Source organism: Pongo abelii, chromosome 3 (genome assembly GCF_028885655.2).
Source record: "Pongo abelii isolate AG06213 chromosome 3, NHGRI_mPonAbe1-v2.0_pri, whole genome shotgun sequence".
Lineage (NCBI taxonomy): Eukaryota > Metazoa > Chordata > Mammalia > Primates > Hominidae > Pongo > Pongo abelii.
The window spans coordinates 108,741,546-108,760,212 of record NC_071988.2 but is presented as its reverse complement, the minus strand read 5'-3'; the positions used below and the strand labels follow the sequence as shown (position 1 = coordinate 108,760,212).

General features: G+C 37.8%; 1 protein-coding gene across 1 annotated transcript in view; it reads left to right on the top strand.

Annotated features, from left to right (window-relative positions):
- Nucleotides 1–18,333, top strand: part of HSD17B11 (hydroxysteroid 17-beta dehydrogenase 11) — a 50,213-nt gene extending 31,880 nt beyond the window's left edge. The window contains 3 exon segments of the mRNA NM_001134219.1: nucleotides 3,499–3,636; nucleotides 14,247–14,363; nucleotides 17,487–18,333. Of these exon segments, the coding sequence (NP_001127691.1) occupies nucleotides 3,499–3,636; nucleotides 14,247–14,363; nucleotides 17,487–17,577 (346 nt within the window). The 3' untranslated portion in view covers nucleotides 17,578–18,333.
- Nucleotides 18,334–18,667: the final 334 nt, after the last annotated feature.

Sequence of the window (18,667 nt, the reverse complement as noted above, 5' to 3'; positions counted from 1 at the left end):
GGCTCTTAATTTAAAATAATATTTATATGTTAATAAATATATATTACGTGCAACATCGTTTTCTATTTCTGCGTGGGATACCACTGCACATACGTGCCACTAGTTATTCAATTTACTCATCATTGGTATTTTGTCACTCTTTCAGTTGCAAGGAACAAAAAACTTAAACTGCCCCAGGCACAAAGAGGAATTTTTTGGTTCTGTAATCAAAGTCTCAAGCAGGCTGTCTTCCTCTGTTGGCCAGATATCTACCAAAAGTTCCAGGGTTAAACCCTTTAAATTCCAAGTCCAGCAGGAGGGGAAAAAAAAAAACATCACTTCAACAATGGCTTCAAACGTTCTTGTTCTAGAGGTCAGTGACTAGACTAGCCTGGAGCCAATCACTGTATGCATTTGGTGACAGTGGTATTACCAGAACAAGGGGACACGAATGCTGATGGGAAAAAACAACAGCTGTCCACTACAGACGTTTCACATTATTCCCAACTATTTGCTTTAATGAACTGCAGTCCAGGGACTATCCTTGAACATTAATCTTTGGAGACATGATTGATTATTTCCTTGGGATAAACACTGGATCTGAGAGCACGGCATACTTTTAATGAATTTGATACCTTTTGCCAAATTGCCTTCCAGAAAAGGCTACCAGTTAACCTGTGCTTTGGAAAATAGAAAGCTGTGGAAAGAAAGTGTTTTTTATCACTTTTTTGAAAGTTTGACATATATTGAATGAAGGCTTAAAAAGAAAAGATTGCTAGATTCAATTATATGAGGTGAAAAATCTGTACATTGAAAAAAAACTCAGATAAAAATTTCGTATCCTTATAATTACTGCTAGGCAAGAATTCTGTCTTGTTTTACTTTACTTTTATATGAACTATTCCTAAAGTAAATCATTTTTATATGCCTATATCTACTGGCATTTTTATATTATGATTTTTCCGTGAATGCCCTTTAGCCATTTATCTATTAGTGTATTGTCTTATTCCTTTATAAAAGTTGCCATATATTAACCTTATCCTTGTCTTATATGTGCAAATGCTTTACCAGTTTGTCACTTGCCTCTTAATTTGCTTGGAGTTAATAAAGTTTAGAGTATATCATATATAAACCTGGTTTATTACCCACCTGTAAAACCTGATTCTGCTACTTTGTTTTGTATCTTCAGGCAAGTTTGATAACCCATCTTTACCTCAGTTTCCTCTTTGGTAAATGAGGATCTTAATATATTTTATAGGGGTGTTATGAAGATTAAACGAAATAATTATTTAGAATAGGCCAGGTACTGTGGCTCACACTTATAATCCCAGCGCCTTGAGAGACTGAGGCAAGAGTATGACTTAACCCCAGGAGTTTGAAACCAGCCTATGCAACGTAGCGAGACCCACATCTCTACAATAAAGTAAAATAATTATTCAAGTGTTGTGGCACATGCCTGTAGTCCCAGCTACTTGGGAGGCTGAGGTGATAGGATTGCTTGAGCACAGAAGTTCCTAGGTTGAAGTGAGCTATGATTGCATCACTGCACTCCAGCCTAAGTGACAGAGAAAGACTCCCCAAAAAACCCCAAAATGCATCAGAATAACTGAGGGCAATGTCTAGCACATAGTAATCTATTTTAGATATGATTTTTATTTATGTTGTTTTTCAGTATACAGAAGCTTTTAATTTCATATAATTTAATCTAACAGTCTTTCTTTTAAGCCTTCTGTATTAGTCCCCTCTCACCCTGCTATAAATAACTGCCCAAGACTGGGCAATTTATAAAGGAAAGAGGTTCAATTGACTCACAGTTCTGCGTGGCTGGGGAGGCCTCAGGAAACTTACAATTACAGAGGAAGGGGAAGCAGGCATGTCTTAAATGGCAGCAGGAGAGAGAGAGAACAAGAGAGAGTAAGAGCAAGAGACGAACTGCCAAACACTTAAAAAAACCATCAGATCTTGTGAGAACTCCCTCACTATCACGAGAACAGCATGGGGAAAACTGACCCCATGATCCAGTCACCTCCCACCAGTGCCCTCCCTCAACATGTGGGGATTACAATTTGGATTACAATTGTTGATGAGATTTGGGTGGGGATACAGCCAAACCATATCAGCTTCAATATGTGCCTAAACTTTTTTAAAAAAGGTAAGAGACACATTTCCACAGCTTTCTGTCTTCCAAAGCATAGATTAACTGGCCAGAATGTATAGCTACTTTGTATAATTGCTAATTCATACAGATTTAACAGAATAAAAGATTATCTGATAATTTTTGCCACTGAATTGTACACTTAAAAATGGTTAAAATGACATATTTTACATGATATATATTATACCACAACTTTTAAGTTAATTATATATCAAAAACCATTTAATTGTATACATTAAGTGAATGCTTTGTATGACATATGAATTTATATCTCAATAAAGCCCTTTTTAAATAAAAAAAACCTGAGAAAGTAATGTCCATTTAGAATAAGTAATTTCACTACTACTTCCAAATGAAAGAGCTGTTACAATAAACGCTTTGCATTGTGATTCATTCATTTGACAAATATTCATTGAGCACCCAAGAGCCAAGCACTGTGCTAGGCCCTGGAGATTCACTGGTGACCAAAACAGTCATGGAGCTTATAGGAAAGGTGTGGGAGACAGATGTTTTAAAAAATTTAATCTCGGCCGGGCGTGGTGGCTCATGCCTGTAATGCCAGCACTTTGGGAGGCCGAGGTGGGCAGATCGCAATGTCAGGAGATCGAGACCATCCTGGCTAACATGGTGAAACTCCATCTCTACTAAAAATACAAAAAATTAGCCGAGCATGGTGGCGGACGCCTGTAGTCCCAGCTACTCGGGAGGCTGAGGCAGGAGAATGGCGGGAACCCGGGAGACGGAGCTTGCAGTGAGCAGAGATCGCACCACTGCACTCCAGCCTGGGTGACAGAGCAAGACTGTCTCAAAAAAAAAAAAAAAAAAATTTATTCTCTAATGAATGTTCAGTTACAAATCTGAGATAGATACTATCATAGAAAACTGAAAATTACAATATAATGAGAAAATAATTTAGACTGGGGGTTAGGAAGGGCCTCTTTGAGGAAGTGAAGTTGTGACTTAAAGGAAGAATAGGATTTATCCAGGAAAAGTTTTCAGCAAGTTCTGTGAACATCTTGAAGTAAATAAGGAACAGCTTATAGTGACATTGAATTTTGTGGAACAACAACAAAAACAAATACTCTGCTAATTTTCTTTAAAAGGCTTTTTAAGGAAATGTTCTTATTCCGTAAGTGATGCTAAGATGCAGTAAATCTTCTGTCAGGGCTTCTTAGACCTTAATGTGCTTACAGATTTACCTGAGAATCTTGTAAAATGTGGGCTCTGATGCAGTATGTCTGGACTGGGGCCTGAGATTCAGGGAATGCCCACATTGCTCTGCAGAGGACCATGCTGAACTGAGGAAAACAGGCAGACATTTCAGAATTCTTGAATTATTTTGTAAACTCTCTCTTTATTTTCAGTTCAAGCAAGTTTGCTGCTGTTGGATTTCATAAAACTTTGACAGATGAACTGGCTGCCTTACAAATAACTGGAGTCAAAACAACATGTCTGTGTCCTAATTTCGTAAACACTGGCTTCATCAAAAATCCAAGTACAAGGTAAGTTGAGAAATTGAGACAAAAGGATTGGTGGTTGCTATGAATACCAGCCATTCTGTGGGTTTTCCTAAGTGTTTTAATCCCGAAAACACCTGATAGTTAATGCTCTTAGTTCATTTTGATTTCAGCTTCTGCAGATTGTGGGAAAACAGGTGGAAAGCCAAAAAGAGAGAAAGCAAGGGAGCATGACTAAAAAAGTAAATATGAATGACATTGGTAAACGTGCTAACTCTTCCTTTTTTCTTCTCCTGAGTAATGATTCACAGGCTTAAATATACATACATGTCACCAGGTGTGCTTGGGAACTATGTTGGGGCTTCACCCTCAGATATGTTGACTTACTGGGTTTGGTTGGGGTAGGGTAGTGGCAGGGAAGGGAGCCTGGAACTCTACATTTAAAAAAGGTGATTATCATAGGTGATTCTGATAGAGTTAACCCAAGACCACATGTGAAAAACACTTCCCTTGGAGGTAATCTAGAGATTAGCCTCCAAAAGGAGTACCAGATCATACTCTTTACTTGGTTAAAAAATAAAATTATAAAGGATTAATTTGAAGATAATTTTTAATGTTTTCTCTTTTTAGAAATAGCTTTAATGTCTTTGTAAACATGATGCATACTTATTTGTTTAAATTCCAATGTTACTGAAAAATACAAATCAAAAAGTTTCTTTTTTAATTTCCTTAAAACCCTCTATCGAGTGGAAACCACTCTCAAAATTTTGATAAACATCCTTCTAGACTTCTCTGAATTTTATATAACTGGCGTATGTTACACATGGGGTCCTGGAAGCAGCAAGTATACTGCATACTTCCCTCAGCATTATGTTATAGACATCTAATAAAGTACAGAGCATTATAATAAATTGTATTGATTATTGGGAACAATAGCATCTCCTAGTGATGATTTTAGGGTTGTTTTTAGTGTTCTGGATTTTTAACAGCAAATCAGCAATAAGCATCCTTGGGCACACATATTTTCACTTTTGGATAATCATCTCCTTCAGGTAGATTCATAAAGGGGGATTACTGGGCCAAAGGGTATATAACTTGTAAAAATTCCTACATATTGCCAAACTCCCCTCCAGAAATGCTGCACTGATTTGCACTCCTACCCACAGTTCAGGGAGAGCAACTTACTCTCTACTTCCTCATCAGTCTGCCTTCTGTGACTCTTATAATCACTGCCAATCCAATACACGAAGAATCATCTTAATTTTTACCCTGATGACTAGCTACATTCATGTTCGCATATGATTTTTGGACATTGCACTTCTTTTATGAATTGCCTATTTTCATGGCATCAGCTCACTTTTTGCTATTGAGCTCTAGAGTTGTTTTTGTTTGTTTGTTTGTTTGTTTTTTGGTTTTTTTGAGACAGAGTTTCACTCTGTCGCCCAGGCTGGAGTGCAGTGGCACAATCTCGGCTCACTGCAACCTCCACCTCCCAGGTTCAAGCGAGTCTCGTGCCTCAGCCTTCCGAGTATCTGGGATTACAGGCACGCACCACCACACCCAACTAATTTTGTATTTTTAGTAGAGATGGGGTTTCACGTTGGTCAGGCTGTTCTCAAACTCCAGGCCTCAAGTGATCCGCCTACCTTGGCCTCCCGAAGTGCTGGGATTACAGGCATAAGCCACCACGCCCAGCTGAGCTCTAGAGATTTTTAATTGATACATAAGAAAGAATTCTTCATACATTTGAGAAACCCCTTTATATATCACATCTGTTGCATATATTTTTTCCCCAGTTTTTTTTTTGTTTGCTTTTAAGCCTATTTTCATTTAGTTTTACATTAAAATTTTCTTAGGGATTTTTTTCTCATGGACTGTAGGTTCTGTGAGGTGTTTAGAAAGGTCTTTCTCATTCCAAGTTTTTGAAAATATTTACCCATATTTTTTTCTAGCATATATTTTATGGTTGCATTTTTCATATTTAAATCATTGCCCCAACCAAATTTATTTTGATTTAAGAAGTAAGGTCACAGTATAGTTTGTTTTTTCCAAATAGTTAATGAGTTTTCTGTACTATTTATTAAATAATACATCATTTTCCTCACTGATATTAAATTCATATTATAAGTTCATATGCTTACTTGGATAGACTTTTGGATTCTCAATTTTATTGTAATGATGAGATTCAATTTTGCTTGGTTTTGTTTTGTTTTTGAGACAGGGTCTCATTTAGGCTGAAGTGCAGTGGTGTAATCATGGCTCACTGTAACCTTGAACTGTGCTCAAGCAACCCTCCACCTCAGCCTCCTGAGTAGGACTACAGTGCGTGTGCCATCATACCCAGCTATTTTTTTTTTTTTTTTTTTTTTGAGAGTCAGGGTTTTGCTGTTTGCCCAGGCTGGTCTCAAATTGGCCTTGAGCAATTCTCGCACCTCCATCTCACCTCCCAAAGTGCCAGGATTATAAGCTTGAGTCATTGCATCCAGCCGATTATAAGCTTGAGTCATTGCATCCAGCCAAGATTCAATTTTTAAGTTTTATTCTGCCCCCTCAAACTTTCCCATATTTTCCCCAATTCAGCTGCCTTTGTTGAAAATGTACTTAAAATTAATGAAAAATATTCAGTGTGGCCACTTGAAGGGTTAACAGATTCTAATTTTTTTCCTTTTTTTTAAATTTTTTTTGAGACAAGGATTTGCTCTGTCACCCAGGCTGGATGCAGTGGCACAATCACAGCTCGCTGCAGCCTTGACCTCCTGGGCTCAAGCAATTCTCCCACCTCAGCCTCCCCAGTCCCTGGGACCATACAGGCATGTGTCCCCACACCTGGCTAATTTCTAAATTTTTTGTAGAGACAGGGTCTCCCTATGTTGCACAGACTGGGCTCAAGGGCTCCTTGAACTCAATTGAACTCCTGGGCTCAAGTCATTCTCCCAACTTCAGCCTCTCAAAGTGCTGGGATTACAGGCATGAGTCACCACGCCTGGCCTAACAGTTCTATTTTTTTATTATTATTATTTTAGTAGAGACGGGGTTTCACCATATTGGTCAGGCTGGTCTTGAACTCTTGACAGCTGATCCACGGCCCGCAGGTTCTATTTTAAATACACTTAATTTAAGTCATCCCACAGGGAAGCAGAACAGAAAGCCAACATTAGACAGAAATTTGGGAGCTGTCCAAAGATCTCAAGCCCCCAAGAATCTATCAAATAGTCTTTAAAATCTATTTTTAATACACAATTTTGTTAGAAAACAAAAGTAAGAGTATTTATTTTAGAAGTCAATGTTTAAATTTATCAATATTAAACAAGAGAACCCTAACTGGAGTCTGAAGAGAGAAGAGAAGGGACAGATAAGTTTTTCAGGTTGGGAAATGGATCTGAGGAATGAAAGTAGTGAGGATAAGCTTCACTAAAACTGAAAGCAGATGTTGAAGATAAAACTTGCCAGTTTCCTCAATTTCTTTTTCAGTATGTGGATACTAAAATAACATATTTGAGTCAAGTTTTTAAGTCATACTGTCTTTCAGTAGTTAAAAACAGATATCCTATTTTCAAAAGTTATAATTGAATTTTTTAACCTTGCCCCCTGACAAGGCCGCACAGAGCTGACCTTAATGTGGGCTCCAGTGCCCTCTCCTGACAAAACTTACTAGTGCCATTAAAAAAGAATTAGGAAGCCCACTCTGGAGGAAAAGTGTGAACAAAGGCTAAGATGATTCTAGGCTGAATATAAACCTGGCTAAGGAAGGGCCTAGAAGATTGGTCCTGACATATGAACCTCATTAGTCTCATATGAACCTGACATATGAACCTCATTAGCCTCTTTGAGGCTAAGCTGGTACTAAAGTAGACCCCAGAGATGAAGTTGGTTTTAATATAGAAACTTATTACTTCTAATTAGAAGAGAGAACGTATTCCTCATTAAATACCTGTTTACATTTCAGACACCAAATAAAATGTCATTTTCTTAAACCTCACAACAATACTTTGGCGGAGATGTTATTAGTCCTTCTTCAGTAGATGAGAGAGATCTGAGGTTTAGAGAAATTAAGTAACTTGCCCATAAGTAAAACCGAGATTCAGATTAAGCTACATAGGCCTTTCTGAATAAAGAAAATTGAACCAGTCTCTAAATGGCTGAATTATAAATATTTTGTTTCATATTAATGTTGGAACTTAAATTCTGTTTGAGAGCACATCTTAGATGTAGTTTATTGGTTCTTATAATTATACAGCTAACACACTGCAAATAAACTGTTTACTATAAAGGTATAATACAGCATAATCTGGGTTTATTGGAATTAAATGTAAACCAGGTGTTCCAATTATTTTTTTAAGCTCAGTTATTTTTGTTAAATAAACTTGAATTTCAATAGTTTTTAAAATTCTCAAAAAATATACATATATATTTTTTCTTTTAGAGGCAAGGTCTTGCTTTGTTCCCCAGACTGATCTTGCCTCAGCGTCCCAAGTAGCTGGGCTATAGGCGTGAGCTGCCACACCCAGCTTAGCACACTCTTAATCTTTGCCAGTATGATAGGAAAAAAACAGTACTTCCATGTTATATTAATATGATATTTTTATCATTAAATGGGCCAACAATAATATTTTCATTCATTTAATTATTTATGTTTGAGACAGGGTCTTGCTCTGTCTCCCAGGCTAGAGTGCAGTGACATGATCCCAGCTAACTGCAGCCTCCGCCTCCCAGATTCAAGCGATTCTCCTGCCTCATCCTCCCAAGTAACTGGGAGTACAGGTGCGCGCCACCATGCCCAGCTAATTTTTGTATTTTTAGTAGAGACGGTGGTTTTGCCATGTGGGCCAGGCTGATCTCAAACTCCCGACCTCAAGCGATCCGCCTGCCTCGGCCTCCCAGAGTGTTGGGATTACAGTCATGAGCCACCACACCTGGCCCATCCTTTTATATTTAATAAGTCCTACTATGTTTGCTACTCCATTTTGATTATATAAATCAGACTGCATTACACAAATGCTTATAAAACAGGTTGAAGAAATGCCCTTCTGTTCCTAGTTTATTGAGTGTTTTTATCATGAAGGAATGTTGTATCATGTCAAATGCGTTTTTGATGCCTACTGAGATGATGGTGTAGGTTTTTTCCCTTCATTTTATTAAAATGGTATATTTCATTGTTTTGTGTATGGTGAGCCACTTTGTATTCCTGGGATAATGGTATGTAGTTCTTTTAATATAATGCTAGATTTAATTTGCTAATCTTTTGTTGAGGATTTTTGCATCTATATTCCTAAGAGATACTGGTCAGTAGTTTTCATGTGATCTCTTACTCTGATTTTAGTATCGGGGTAATTCTGGACTCAGAGAATGAATTAAGAATTTCCTCCTCTTCTATTTTTTTGGAAGAATTTGAAGGATTGGTGTTAATTATTTTTTAAACATTGGGTAGAATTTATTATGAAGCCATCTAGTCCTGGGCTTCTCTTTCCTGGAAGTTTTTTCATTGCTGATTCAATCTCTTATTAAAGATCTCATATTTTCTGTTTTTCCTTGATTCAGTTTTGGTAGTTTGTGTATTCCCGAGAGTTTGTATATTTCATGTAGGTTTCTAATTTGTTGGCATGCAATTGTCCTAGTATTCTATTATAATCTTATTTATTTCTGTAAGGTCAGCAGGAATGTCCCTGCTTTCATTCCTGGTTTTAGTAGTTTGAGTCTTCTCTCTTTTTGCCTTGGTCAGTGTAGCTAAAGGTTTGCTAATTTTGTTTATCTTTTTAAAGAACCTATTTTAAGTTTCATTGATTTTCTCTGTAGTTTTTCTGTTCTCTATTTCATTCATTTGTGCTTCAATCTTTTTTTTCTGCTTGCTTTGGGTTTGTTTTTATTTTTTGTTTCTATAGTTTCTTAATGTGGAGCTTCACTTTGCTGATTTGAGATCTTTTTCTTTTTTTAATGCAGGCATTTGCAGCTATAAATTTGCCTCTGAGCACTGCTTTCACTGCACCTCATGAGTCTTTATTTATTTATTTATTATTTTTTGAGATAGGATCTCACTCTGTCACCCAGGCTGGAGTGCCAGTGGTGCAGTCATAACTCACTGCAGCCTCTACCTCCCTGGGCTCAAGTGATCCTCCTGCCTCAGCCTCCTGAGTATCTAGGACTACAGGTGCGTGCCACCACCCTCAGCTAATATTTAAAAATTGTTTGTAGAGACAGGGTCTCACTGGGTTGTCCAGGCTGGTCTCAAACTCCCAGGCTCAAGCAATCTTCCTGCCTCAGCCTCCAAAGTGCTGGGATTATGGGCTTGAGCCACTATGCTTACCTCATCCCATAAATCTTGATATGTTGTGTTCTCATTTATGTTCACCTCAAAGTATTTTCTAATTTCTTGTGGTTTCTCATTTGTCTCATTGTTTATTTAGGGGTACTGTTTAATTTCTATATATTTGTGAGTTTTCCAGTTTTCTTTCTGTTATTTTCTGATTTTACTCCGTTGTAGTCAGAGAACATAGTTTGTATAATTTTAATCTTTTAAAATGTATTGAGATTTGCTTTGTGGTCTGACGTATGGTCTACCTGGGAGAAAATTTTCCATGTGTTCTTGAGAATAATGTGTATTCTGCTGTTGTTGGGATGGTGTGAGGTATCTGTTAGGTATAGTTGATTTATAGTGTTATTCAAGTCTTCTATTTCTGCTGGTCTTCTGTCTAGTTCTTCAATATGTTGTTGAAAGTGGAAAATAAAGTCCCCAGCTATTATTGTTGAAACTGTCTTAAGTCTCCCTCCCTTTAATTCCTACAGGTTTTGCTTTGTGTATAATATTTTGGGATCTCTTGTTAGCTACACAAGCAATTTTTAGTTAAATGTTTTTTTCCTGAAATAAGTTATCTCTTTCCAACTAATGATAGAAACAATGCCACATAACCTGAATTTATTAGATTAAGTGTAATTGAGTGTTCTGATCATTTTGGGGGCAGCCAAGATTTATTTCTGTTGAACATCGTTTTAAAACATCTAATTTCCCATCTGTAATATACATAACACAATTTATATTTTCTCTAAAAATTTAAGAGCTTGTATGTGTATGTCACAGAACGATATTAGTTTTATTGACTAGTACTGTAAAAAGATGTCTGGTGTAACTGTATAAAGTGCTTGTGTATATACATTTCCATTTAACCATCATATTCCTAGTGGAGTGCTGGTGCTGGCTTATATAGTAGTACTCATTCAGTGTTGTCATGTAGATAGTTTAAAATTAGTTGTTGTGGGAATATTTACACTGTGGAAATCAACAAATGCTACTAAACTGAGATTTTTGTCCCCTAGAGAGCCAGTGGTTAAACATTTGCCACTGCTCCACTGCACTATCCTTATTTTTCAGATTAGCAAATAACAAAAACAAAAACCTGAGATTTAAAGAGTTGAGGCCGGGCACAGTGGCTCACGCCTGTAATCCCAGCACTTTGGGAGGCCAAGACAGGCGGATTACCTGAGATCAGGAGTTCGAGACCAGCCTGGCCAACATGGTGAAACCCCGTCTCTACTAAAAATACAAAAATTAGCCGGGCGTGGTGGCACATGCCTGTAATCCCAGCTACTTCGGAGGCTGAAGCAGGAGAATTGCTTGAGCCTGGGAGGCGGAGGTTGCAGTGAGCTGAGATCGTGCCACTGCACTCCAGCTTGGGCGATAGAGCGAGACTGTCTCAAAAAAAAAAAAAAAAGAGTTGAAATGTTTTCCCCAAAATTACTCATTACTTAAGTGGTTAAAGTAGGTCATCAAATACAATCCTTCAGACTGAAAATACTCTTTCCCCCTCAGTATTTCTCTACCCCAACATGCACCCTCCTTTCCCACCCCAGCAGATTGGCCTGAAGTGTTTTTGGATAGTTTCTTACAAAATCCATTAAGAACATTTGTTTAATAGGATTTGTAACTCTCATTAACTTTAGCGTGTCAGGAAAAAAAATGTTTCCACATACTGACATTTTAATGATTAAGATATTATTTTGCTAAGAAATTGAGTTTTTTCTGAAAGCCTTTTCTTTTGGCTTTTAAAATTATGATATTGAACAGTCATTATATTTCAATGAGAAGTTATCTGACAGGGGCTAAAAACCTTAGGTAAAGAAATCGGGCACACTAGAAAAGTTTGGTGAATGCAGCACCACTTGATAGGTAGGTTAGCAAGGCCACAGTGTGGATGAGAGAGTGCTCTATTTACACAGGTGTCTGTAAGCTTTCATGGAGCTTGAGAATATTAAAGTCTGGTAGCAATGTGCTACAAAATGAATTTCCCTCTAAATGCTTTTCAAGGCATAGCATCCTTCAGTTTCTGGATTCATCCTCCTTGATACCCCTACCTGTTTACGCTGCAAGCTTCCATTGCCTCTGATTTTTTGCTTCCCTGGGCCAAAAGCCATCGATTTCATTATTACATTTCCTCTCCTGTCAAATCTCAAAGATTTTCATATGTAATACTATTGCTTCAAGGTCCCATGGTGAACACAATATTTTAATAAATGAATGAACTGTGCTGAGAATTAAAGCTTATGTAGTTTTAAGCTCTACTCTCCTTCATGGATCCAATAATCATGCTCACTTTTAAATACAATATTATACTTCCCAGTTGTCCCAGTTTTACTTCAAAATATATATTTTTTCTGAATGAATTATTCTTTATTTATTTCTAAAGAATTTAATCCAGTTTTTTTTTGTTTTTGTTTTTGTTTTTTTGAGACAAGATCTCACCATCTTGCCTAGGCTGGTTTCCAACTCCTGGGCTCAAGTGATCCTCCCGCCTAACCCTCCCAAAGTGCTAGGATTACAGGCATGAGTCACTCTGCCTGGCACATCCAGTACTTTTTGCCTCACTTTTTTTTTTTTTTTTTTTTTTGAGGCGAAGCTTCACTTTGTCGCCCAGGCTGGGGTGCAGTGGCACGATCTTGGGTCACTATAATCTCTGTCTCCCCGGTTCTAGTGATTCTCCTGCCTCAGCCTCCCGAGTAGCTGGAATTACAGGTGCCTGCCACCATGCCTGGCTAATTTTGTATTTTTAGTAGAGATGGGGTTTCATCATGTTGGCCAGGCTGGTCTCAAGCTCTTGACCTCAAGTGATCTGCTTGCCTCGGGGTCCCAAAGTGCTGGGATTACAGGCATTGAGCACCACGCCTGGTGTCTCACTTCTTTTAACTAGACACACACATTAAAAATATGCCTCTCCAAAATGTTAGCCACCCAAATAGTTTAGTGCCATGGAAAATTTCATGAGTACATTTAATTATGTATCATTTTTTTCTAAGTCATTAATAAAATGTTAAAAAGTCTCAGTACTAACTCTCGTGCAGCTCCTCCCTAAGTGCGCTTCTGTAACTGATTTTTTTAAGCCACTTATCTATTTATTTATTTAAAGACAGGGTCTAGCTCTGTTGTCCAGGCTGGAATGCAGTGGAACAATCATGGCCCACTGCAGCCTCGGCCTCCCAGGCTCAAGGGATCCTCTAGCCTCAGCCTCCTGAGTAGCTAGCCCTACAGGAGTGCACCACCACTCTTGGCTAATTTTCTTTTGTATTTCTTTGTAGAGACAGGATTTTGCCATGATGGCTAGGCTGATCTCGAAGTCCTGGGCTCAAGCACTCCACCCGCCTCAGCCTCCCAAAGTGCTGGGATTACAGGGATACAGGCCTGAACCATCACGCCTAGCCTAAAACCCACTTTTTGGGGGCCACCTGCTAGTCTGTGGTACATATACTTGAGTGATTACACAGCAAAGATGTAACATGGAACTAAGTAACAAAGCCAAAACCTAATTGCAGTGGCTCCTGCCTGCAATCCCAGCACTTTGGGAGGCCAAGGCTGGCGGATCACTTGAGTCCAGGAGTTCAAGACCAGCCTGGGCAATATGGTGAAACCCCATCTCTACTAAAAATACAGAAAATAGCCTGGAGTGGTGGCGTACACCTGTAGTCCCAGCTACTTGAGGGGCCGAGGCAGGAAAATTGCTTGAACTCAGTAGGTGGAGGTTGCAGTGAGCCGAGATCTCACCACTGCACTCCAGCCTGGGTGACAGAGTGAGACCCTGCCTCAAAAAAACAAACAAACAAACAAACAAAACCCAACAACAACCAAAAAAACCAAAGACCTAGTAAATATAAGCATATCATTTGGAGATGAAGGACCTAAAGGTGGGCACGTACCTGTCATATTCTAATTCCTCTGATGCTTTAGGAATTGTTCACTAAGGAGACTGAGTATATAATAAAACTTGTATAATAGTATCTGATTTTTTTTCCCGAGACTGCTTAAAGTTTAAAAGTAAAGTTGTCAGACCTAATCTAGCTCAATTATATTTGAATCTTAGTTACTTCTATAATTCTTATTTGTAGAATAGGAATTATAATATTGCCTTCATAAGATTATTGTCAAACTGCAATGGAATAACCTATATAGAAAGTTTAGCACAGTGTGTGGTACACAATAAGCACTAAGTGAATGATTGTTATTATTATTATCAATGGTACAATAGCTACCATTTCTGAGCACCTATATTAGGCTAGACACTACAAATCAGTTATGTTAATGGTATCTGTACCATGCTAAAGCTGTTGGTTAGCACCAAACTAAAGCTGAAGCCTCGGTGAAGTATTCTGTTTCTGAAGACTGCCTCTGATTTCAGTTTGGGACCCACTCTGGAACCTGAGGAAGTGGTAAACAGGCTGATGCATGGGATTCTGACTGAGCAGAAAATGATTTTTATTCCATCTTCTATAGCTTTTTTAACAACATTGGAAAGGTAAGTGACAGTTAAGAAACCTTAGAAATGAAAGGTAAAAAAAAATTATCTATTACATTTTTTGCTGACATTTTAATCAGGCAGTTGATAAAGTACAGTTAAATGGAATTGACTTAATAAAAATAACAGGCTCAATAACATTGAGGCAAGATTGATACAGCTCCTGGGTAAATGAACTGAGTAATTTCCACACATTTTTACTTTTTGTAAAGAAAGAAATTTGTATATTTCTGCAAGTCTTGTCTTATAAATGAATGACTCTGAAGAAGAATAGTTTTTAAGCATCTTTACATAATGGAATCATAGAACAATGATATTAAAGGAGATCAGAGTTAGGTTTTAGGTATTTATTTAAAGATACAACAGATAATCATTGAGCTTTTGTTTTGTGCAAAATCATACTGAAGTATATGAATTGCTAAATTTTTTTTTATAATTTTAGAAATCCTTGAGTCTTGCTTCTTCCAATGTGGTTCTTGGACTAGCAGCATCAGTATTACCTGAAAGTTTGTTAGAAATATAGACTTTCCTGATCTCTTGAATCAGAATTTACATTTCAATAAGTTCTCCTAGATGATTTGTATGCATATTAAAATTTGAGAAGCACTTCTTTGGAGCAGTAGCTCTCAACTTTGGTGCACACTGGAATTCACCTGGGAGGTTTAAAAAATGCTGGTGCCTAAGACCAACTCCCCCAAATTGATTGACTTGGTTTGGAGTGTGGCCTGGGCTTTGAGAGATAAAACAACTTTCTTGGTGATTCAGTTATCCAGCCAAGATTGCAAACCACTAGTTTCACGAATGTCTCATCATAACACACTGCTTCATTCCTCATCTGGGAAAGTTGTGTGGCAATGAGGCTGGCCACATAAAGAGGGGAAAGGGGGAGAGGTGCCTTAGGACAGCTGGGAGAAAAAGCCTCTCACTGCCTGTCCTAGACTGGGCTTCTCCAAGTCAGTGGGATATCAGGATCACTTGGGAAGTCTATTTAAAAATAGATCCCTTCATCTCACTTCTAAAGATTTTAACATGGATGTTTGAGTTGGACCAGAAATCTGTATTTTAATAGGCAACTGCCACAGACAGTGGTCCAGAGATTATATTTTGAGAATTACTGATGCGAAGAGCAAAAAACTCAAGAAATTAAAAGCGTGACATATGTTAGGCTTTCTTGCCCCTTCTGCTAAAAACTATGATGAACATGCCTTGGAGGTTTAGGTAGTAAAGCTCAGGGATCTCTTTGGTGAGTAAACGAGTTAAAGCCTGTGATGTTTCTGGCATTGTATTTGTCACGTTACATAAGTATGCACTCAGTGATTGCAGCCCCTTAGAATATAACCCTATAAAAGAAGGAATTTTGCCTATTTTTCATCACCGTATGCGCTGCATTTTGAAGAGTGACTGACACATTAGAGGCACCAAAATGTTTGTTGACTGAATAAATTAATTCTAGTTTCTAGACCTTTAAACATAAAGACCCAAAGTTTGTGCTCTGGAGTCGAATGAAGCTGTGTTTGTGTGACTTGTTTGCAACATGAACATGGATTAGTTTTTTAACTTATCTGAAGTTCAGTTTCTTTATCTGTAACATGGAGAAAACAATTGGACTTTATAGGGCTGAGACGAATAAAGAAAATCATGCTCTTAAAGTACTCAGGGCTGGGCGTGGTGGCTCAAGCCTGTAATCCCAGCACTTTGAGAGGCTGAGGCAGGAGGATTGCTTGAGGTCAGGAGTTCAAGACAAGCCTGGGCAACATAATAAGACCTTATCTCTACTAGAAATCAAAAACATTAGCCAGGCATGTTGGAACACACCTGTAGTACCAGCTACTCGGGAGGCTGAAGTGGGAGAATTGCTTGAGCTCAGAAAGTTGAGGCTACAGTGAGCCATGATCATGCCACTGCACTCCATCTTGAGCAACAGAGCAAGACCCTACCTCAAAAATAAATAAATAAAATAAAAAGTACTCAGTACACTGTAAGTACTCAATAAATGTTATATGCCACTGTTATTATAACTACTACTGTTATTATTATCATTGCCCTAATTCTTGTTATGAGGTCACATTGGTGTCATATTTCCAAACCCTCTTTTCATGCCATCTAGGCAGATTTCTGTATGTTATTATGCTGATTTACATATTCTGTTTTGTTTTCTCCCAGACCCACTGGAATGTGACAAGTCCCTAAATATTCTAAGTGTAGTGTCTGGAGAAAAAAGATGAGACCTGCTAGTGTCCGTCACTGTTCAAGACATTTTTTGGGGGAGGCTGTGGGGGACGGAGTCTCGCTCTGTCGCCCAGGCTGGAGTGCAATGGCATGATCTCGGCTCACTGCAACCTCCGCCTCCCAGGTTCAAGCAATTCTCCTGCCTTAGCCTCCTGAGTAGCTGGGACTACAGGCACCCGCCACCATGCCCGGCTAATTTTTTGTATTTTTAGTAGAGACGGGTTTTCACCATGTTAGCCAGGATGATCTCGGTCTCCTGACCTCGTGAAACACCCGCCTCTGCCTCCCAAAGTGCTGGGATTACAGGCGTGAGCCACGGCGCCCGGCCAAGACATTTTATTTAATATAGTAACACATTGATTCCACAAAAGAACACTGAGGGATAGATGTTAATTTTTCCATTTACATGTGAGGAATTTAAACTGAAAGGTTAAATAATTGGTTCAGCATTATGCTCAAAACCAAATGCGTTGTCTGCATTTTTATTTAGCAGTTCTACTTCCCCAGTCTCTTAGTGGAACATTTTAATAATATTCTGCATTATAAAGTACAAAATTAGTTCCTATTCTCATTTCCTTTTTAATGTCGGGTTTCTTTTTTAAAGTCTTTAGTATCTCAACTATTCAGTTCTTATACCTCCTGCCTCAGATCTTCTGTTTCAAAAACTGACTTCTTCAGATTATTCTACTCTAAAGAAGGCTAAGCCTTCTTTTCCATTTGAAAAGGAAATAGATTTAATGGGAAAGAATATATAGTAGTGACTCAGATTTAAGATGCTTAATCTTATTTAACATGAACATGACGATACATGATAACAAAGTATTTCTAAAGAGGGTATTCTACAAATACACTTAATATTAATTTTCTAATTATTTTCATATATCTTTCTTTTAGGATCCTTCCTGAGCGTTTCCTGGCAGTTTTAAAACAAAAAATCAGTGTTAAGTTTGATGCAGTTATTGGATATAAAATGAAAGCGCAATAAGCACCTAGTTTTCTGAAAACTGATTTACCAGGTTTAGATTGATGTCATCTAATAGTGTCAGAATTTTAATGTTTGAACTTCTGTTTTTTCTAATTATCCCCATTTCTTCGATATCATTTTTGAGGCTTTGGCAGTCTTCATTTACTACCACTTGTTCTTTAGCTAAAAGCTGATTACATATGATATAAACAGAGAAATACCTTTAGAGGTGACTTTAAGGAAAATGAAGAAAAAGAAACAAAATGACTTTATCAAAATAATTTCCAAGATTATTTGTGACTCACCTGAAGGCTTTGCAAAATTTGTACCATAACTGTTTATTTAACATATATTTTTATTTTTGATTGCACTTAAATTTTGTATAATTTGTGTTTCTTTTTCTGTTCTACATAAAATCAGAAACTTCAAGCTCTCTAAATACAATGAAGGACTATATCTAGTGGTATTTCACAATGAATATCATGAGCTCTCAATGGGAAGGTTTTGTCCTACCCATTGCCACTCCGTTTCCTGAGAGATACCTCACATTCCAATGCCAAACATTTCCGCACAGGGAAGCTAGAGGTGGATACATGTGTTGCAAGTATAAAAGCATCATTGGGATTTAAGGAGAATTGAGAGAATGTACCCACAAATGGCAGCAATAATAAATGGATCACACTTAAACTTTTGGTGTTTCCATCTTTTTGTCTTAAACAGAACATGACTTAATCTTCAAATTAAAGGAAAATAAATTGTGCAATCTTTTTTTAAAAACTGTCTGGAAATTTCTTGGATGTGAGGCTCACTGAGATGGGACTACAAGATCAGATCTGTAATATAGTAACACATTGGTTCCACAAAAGAACACTGAGGGATAGATGTTAATTTTTCCATTCACATGTGAGGAATTTAAACTGAAAGGTTAAATAAATAAATTTAAAAATTTAGTAGGTTTGTTAGGTTTCTTCTACTAAAGAAAAATATTTTCAAGGCTATATCAAACACGGCTGGGCGCAGTGGCTCACGCCTGCAATCCCAGCACTTTGAGAGGTCGAGGTGGGTGGATCACGAGGTCAGGAGTTCGAGACCAGCCTGGCCAACATGGTGA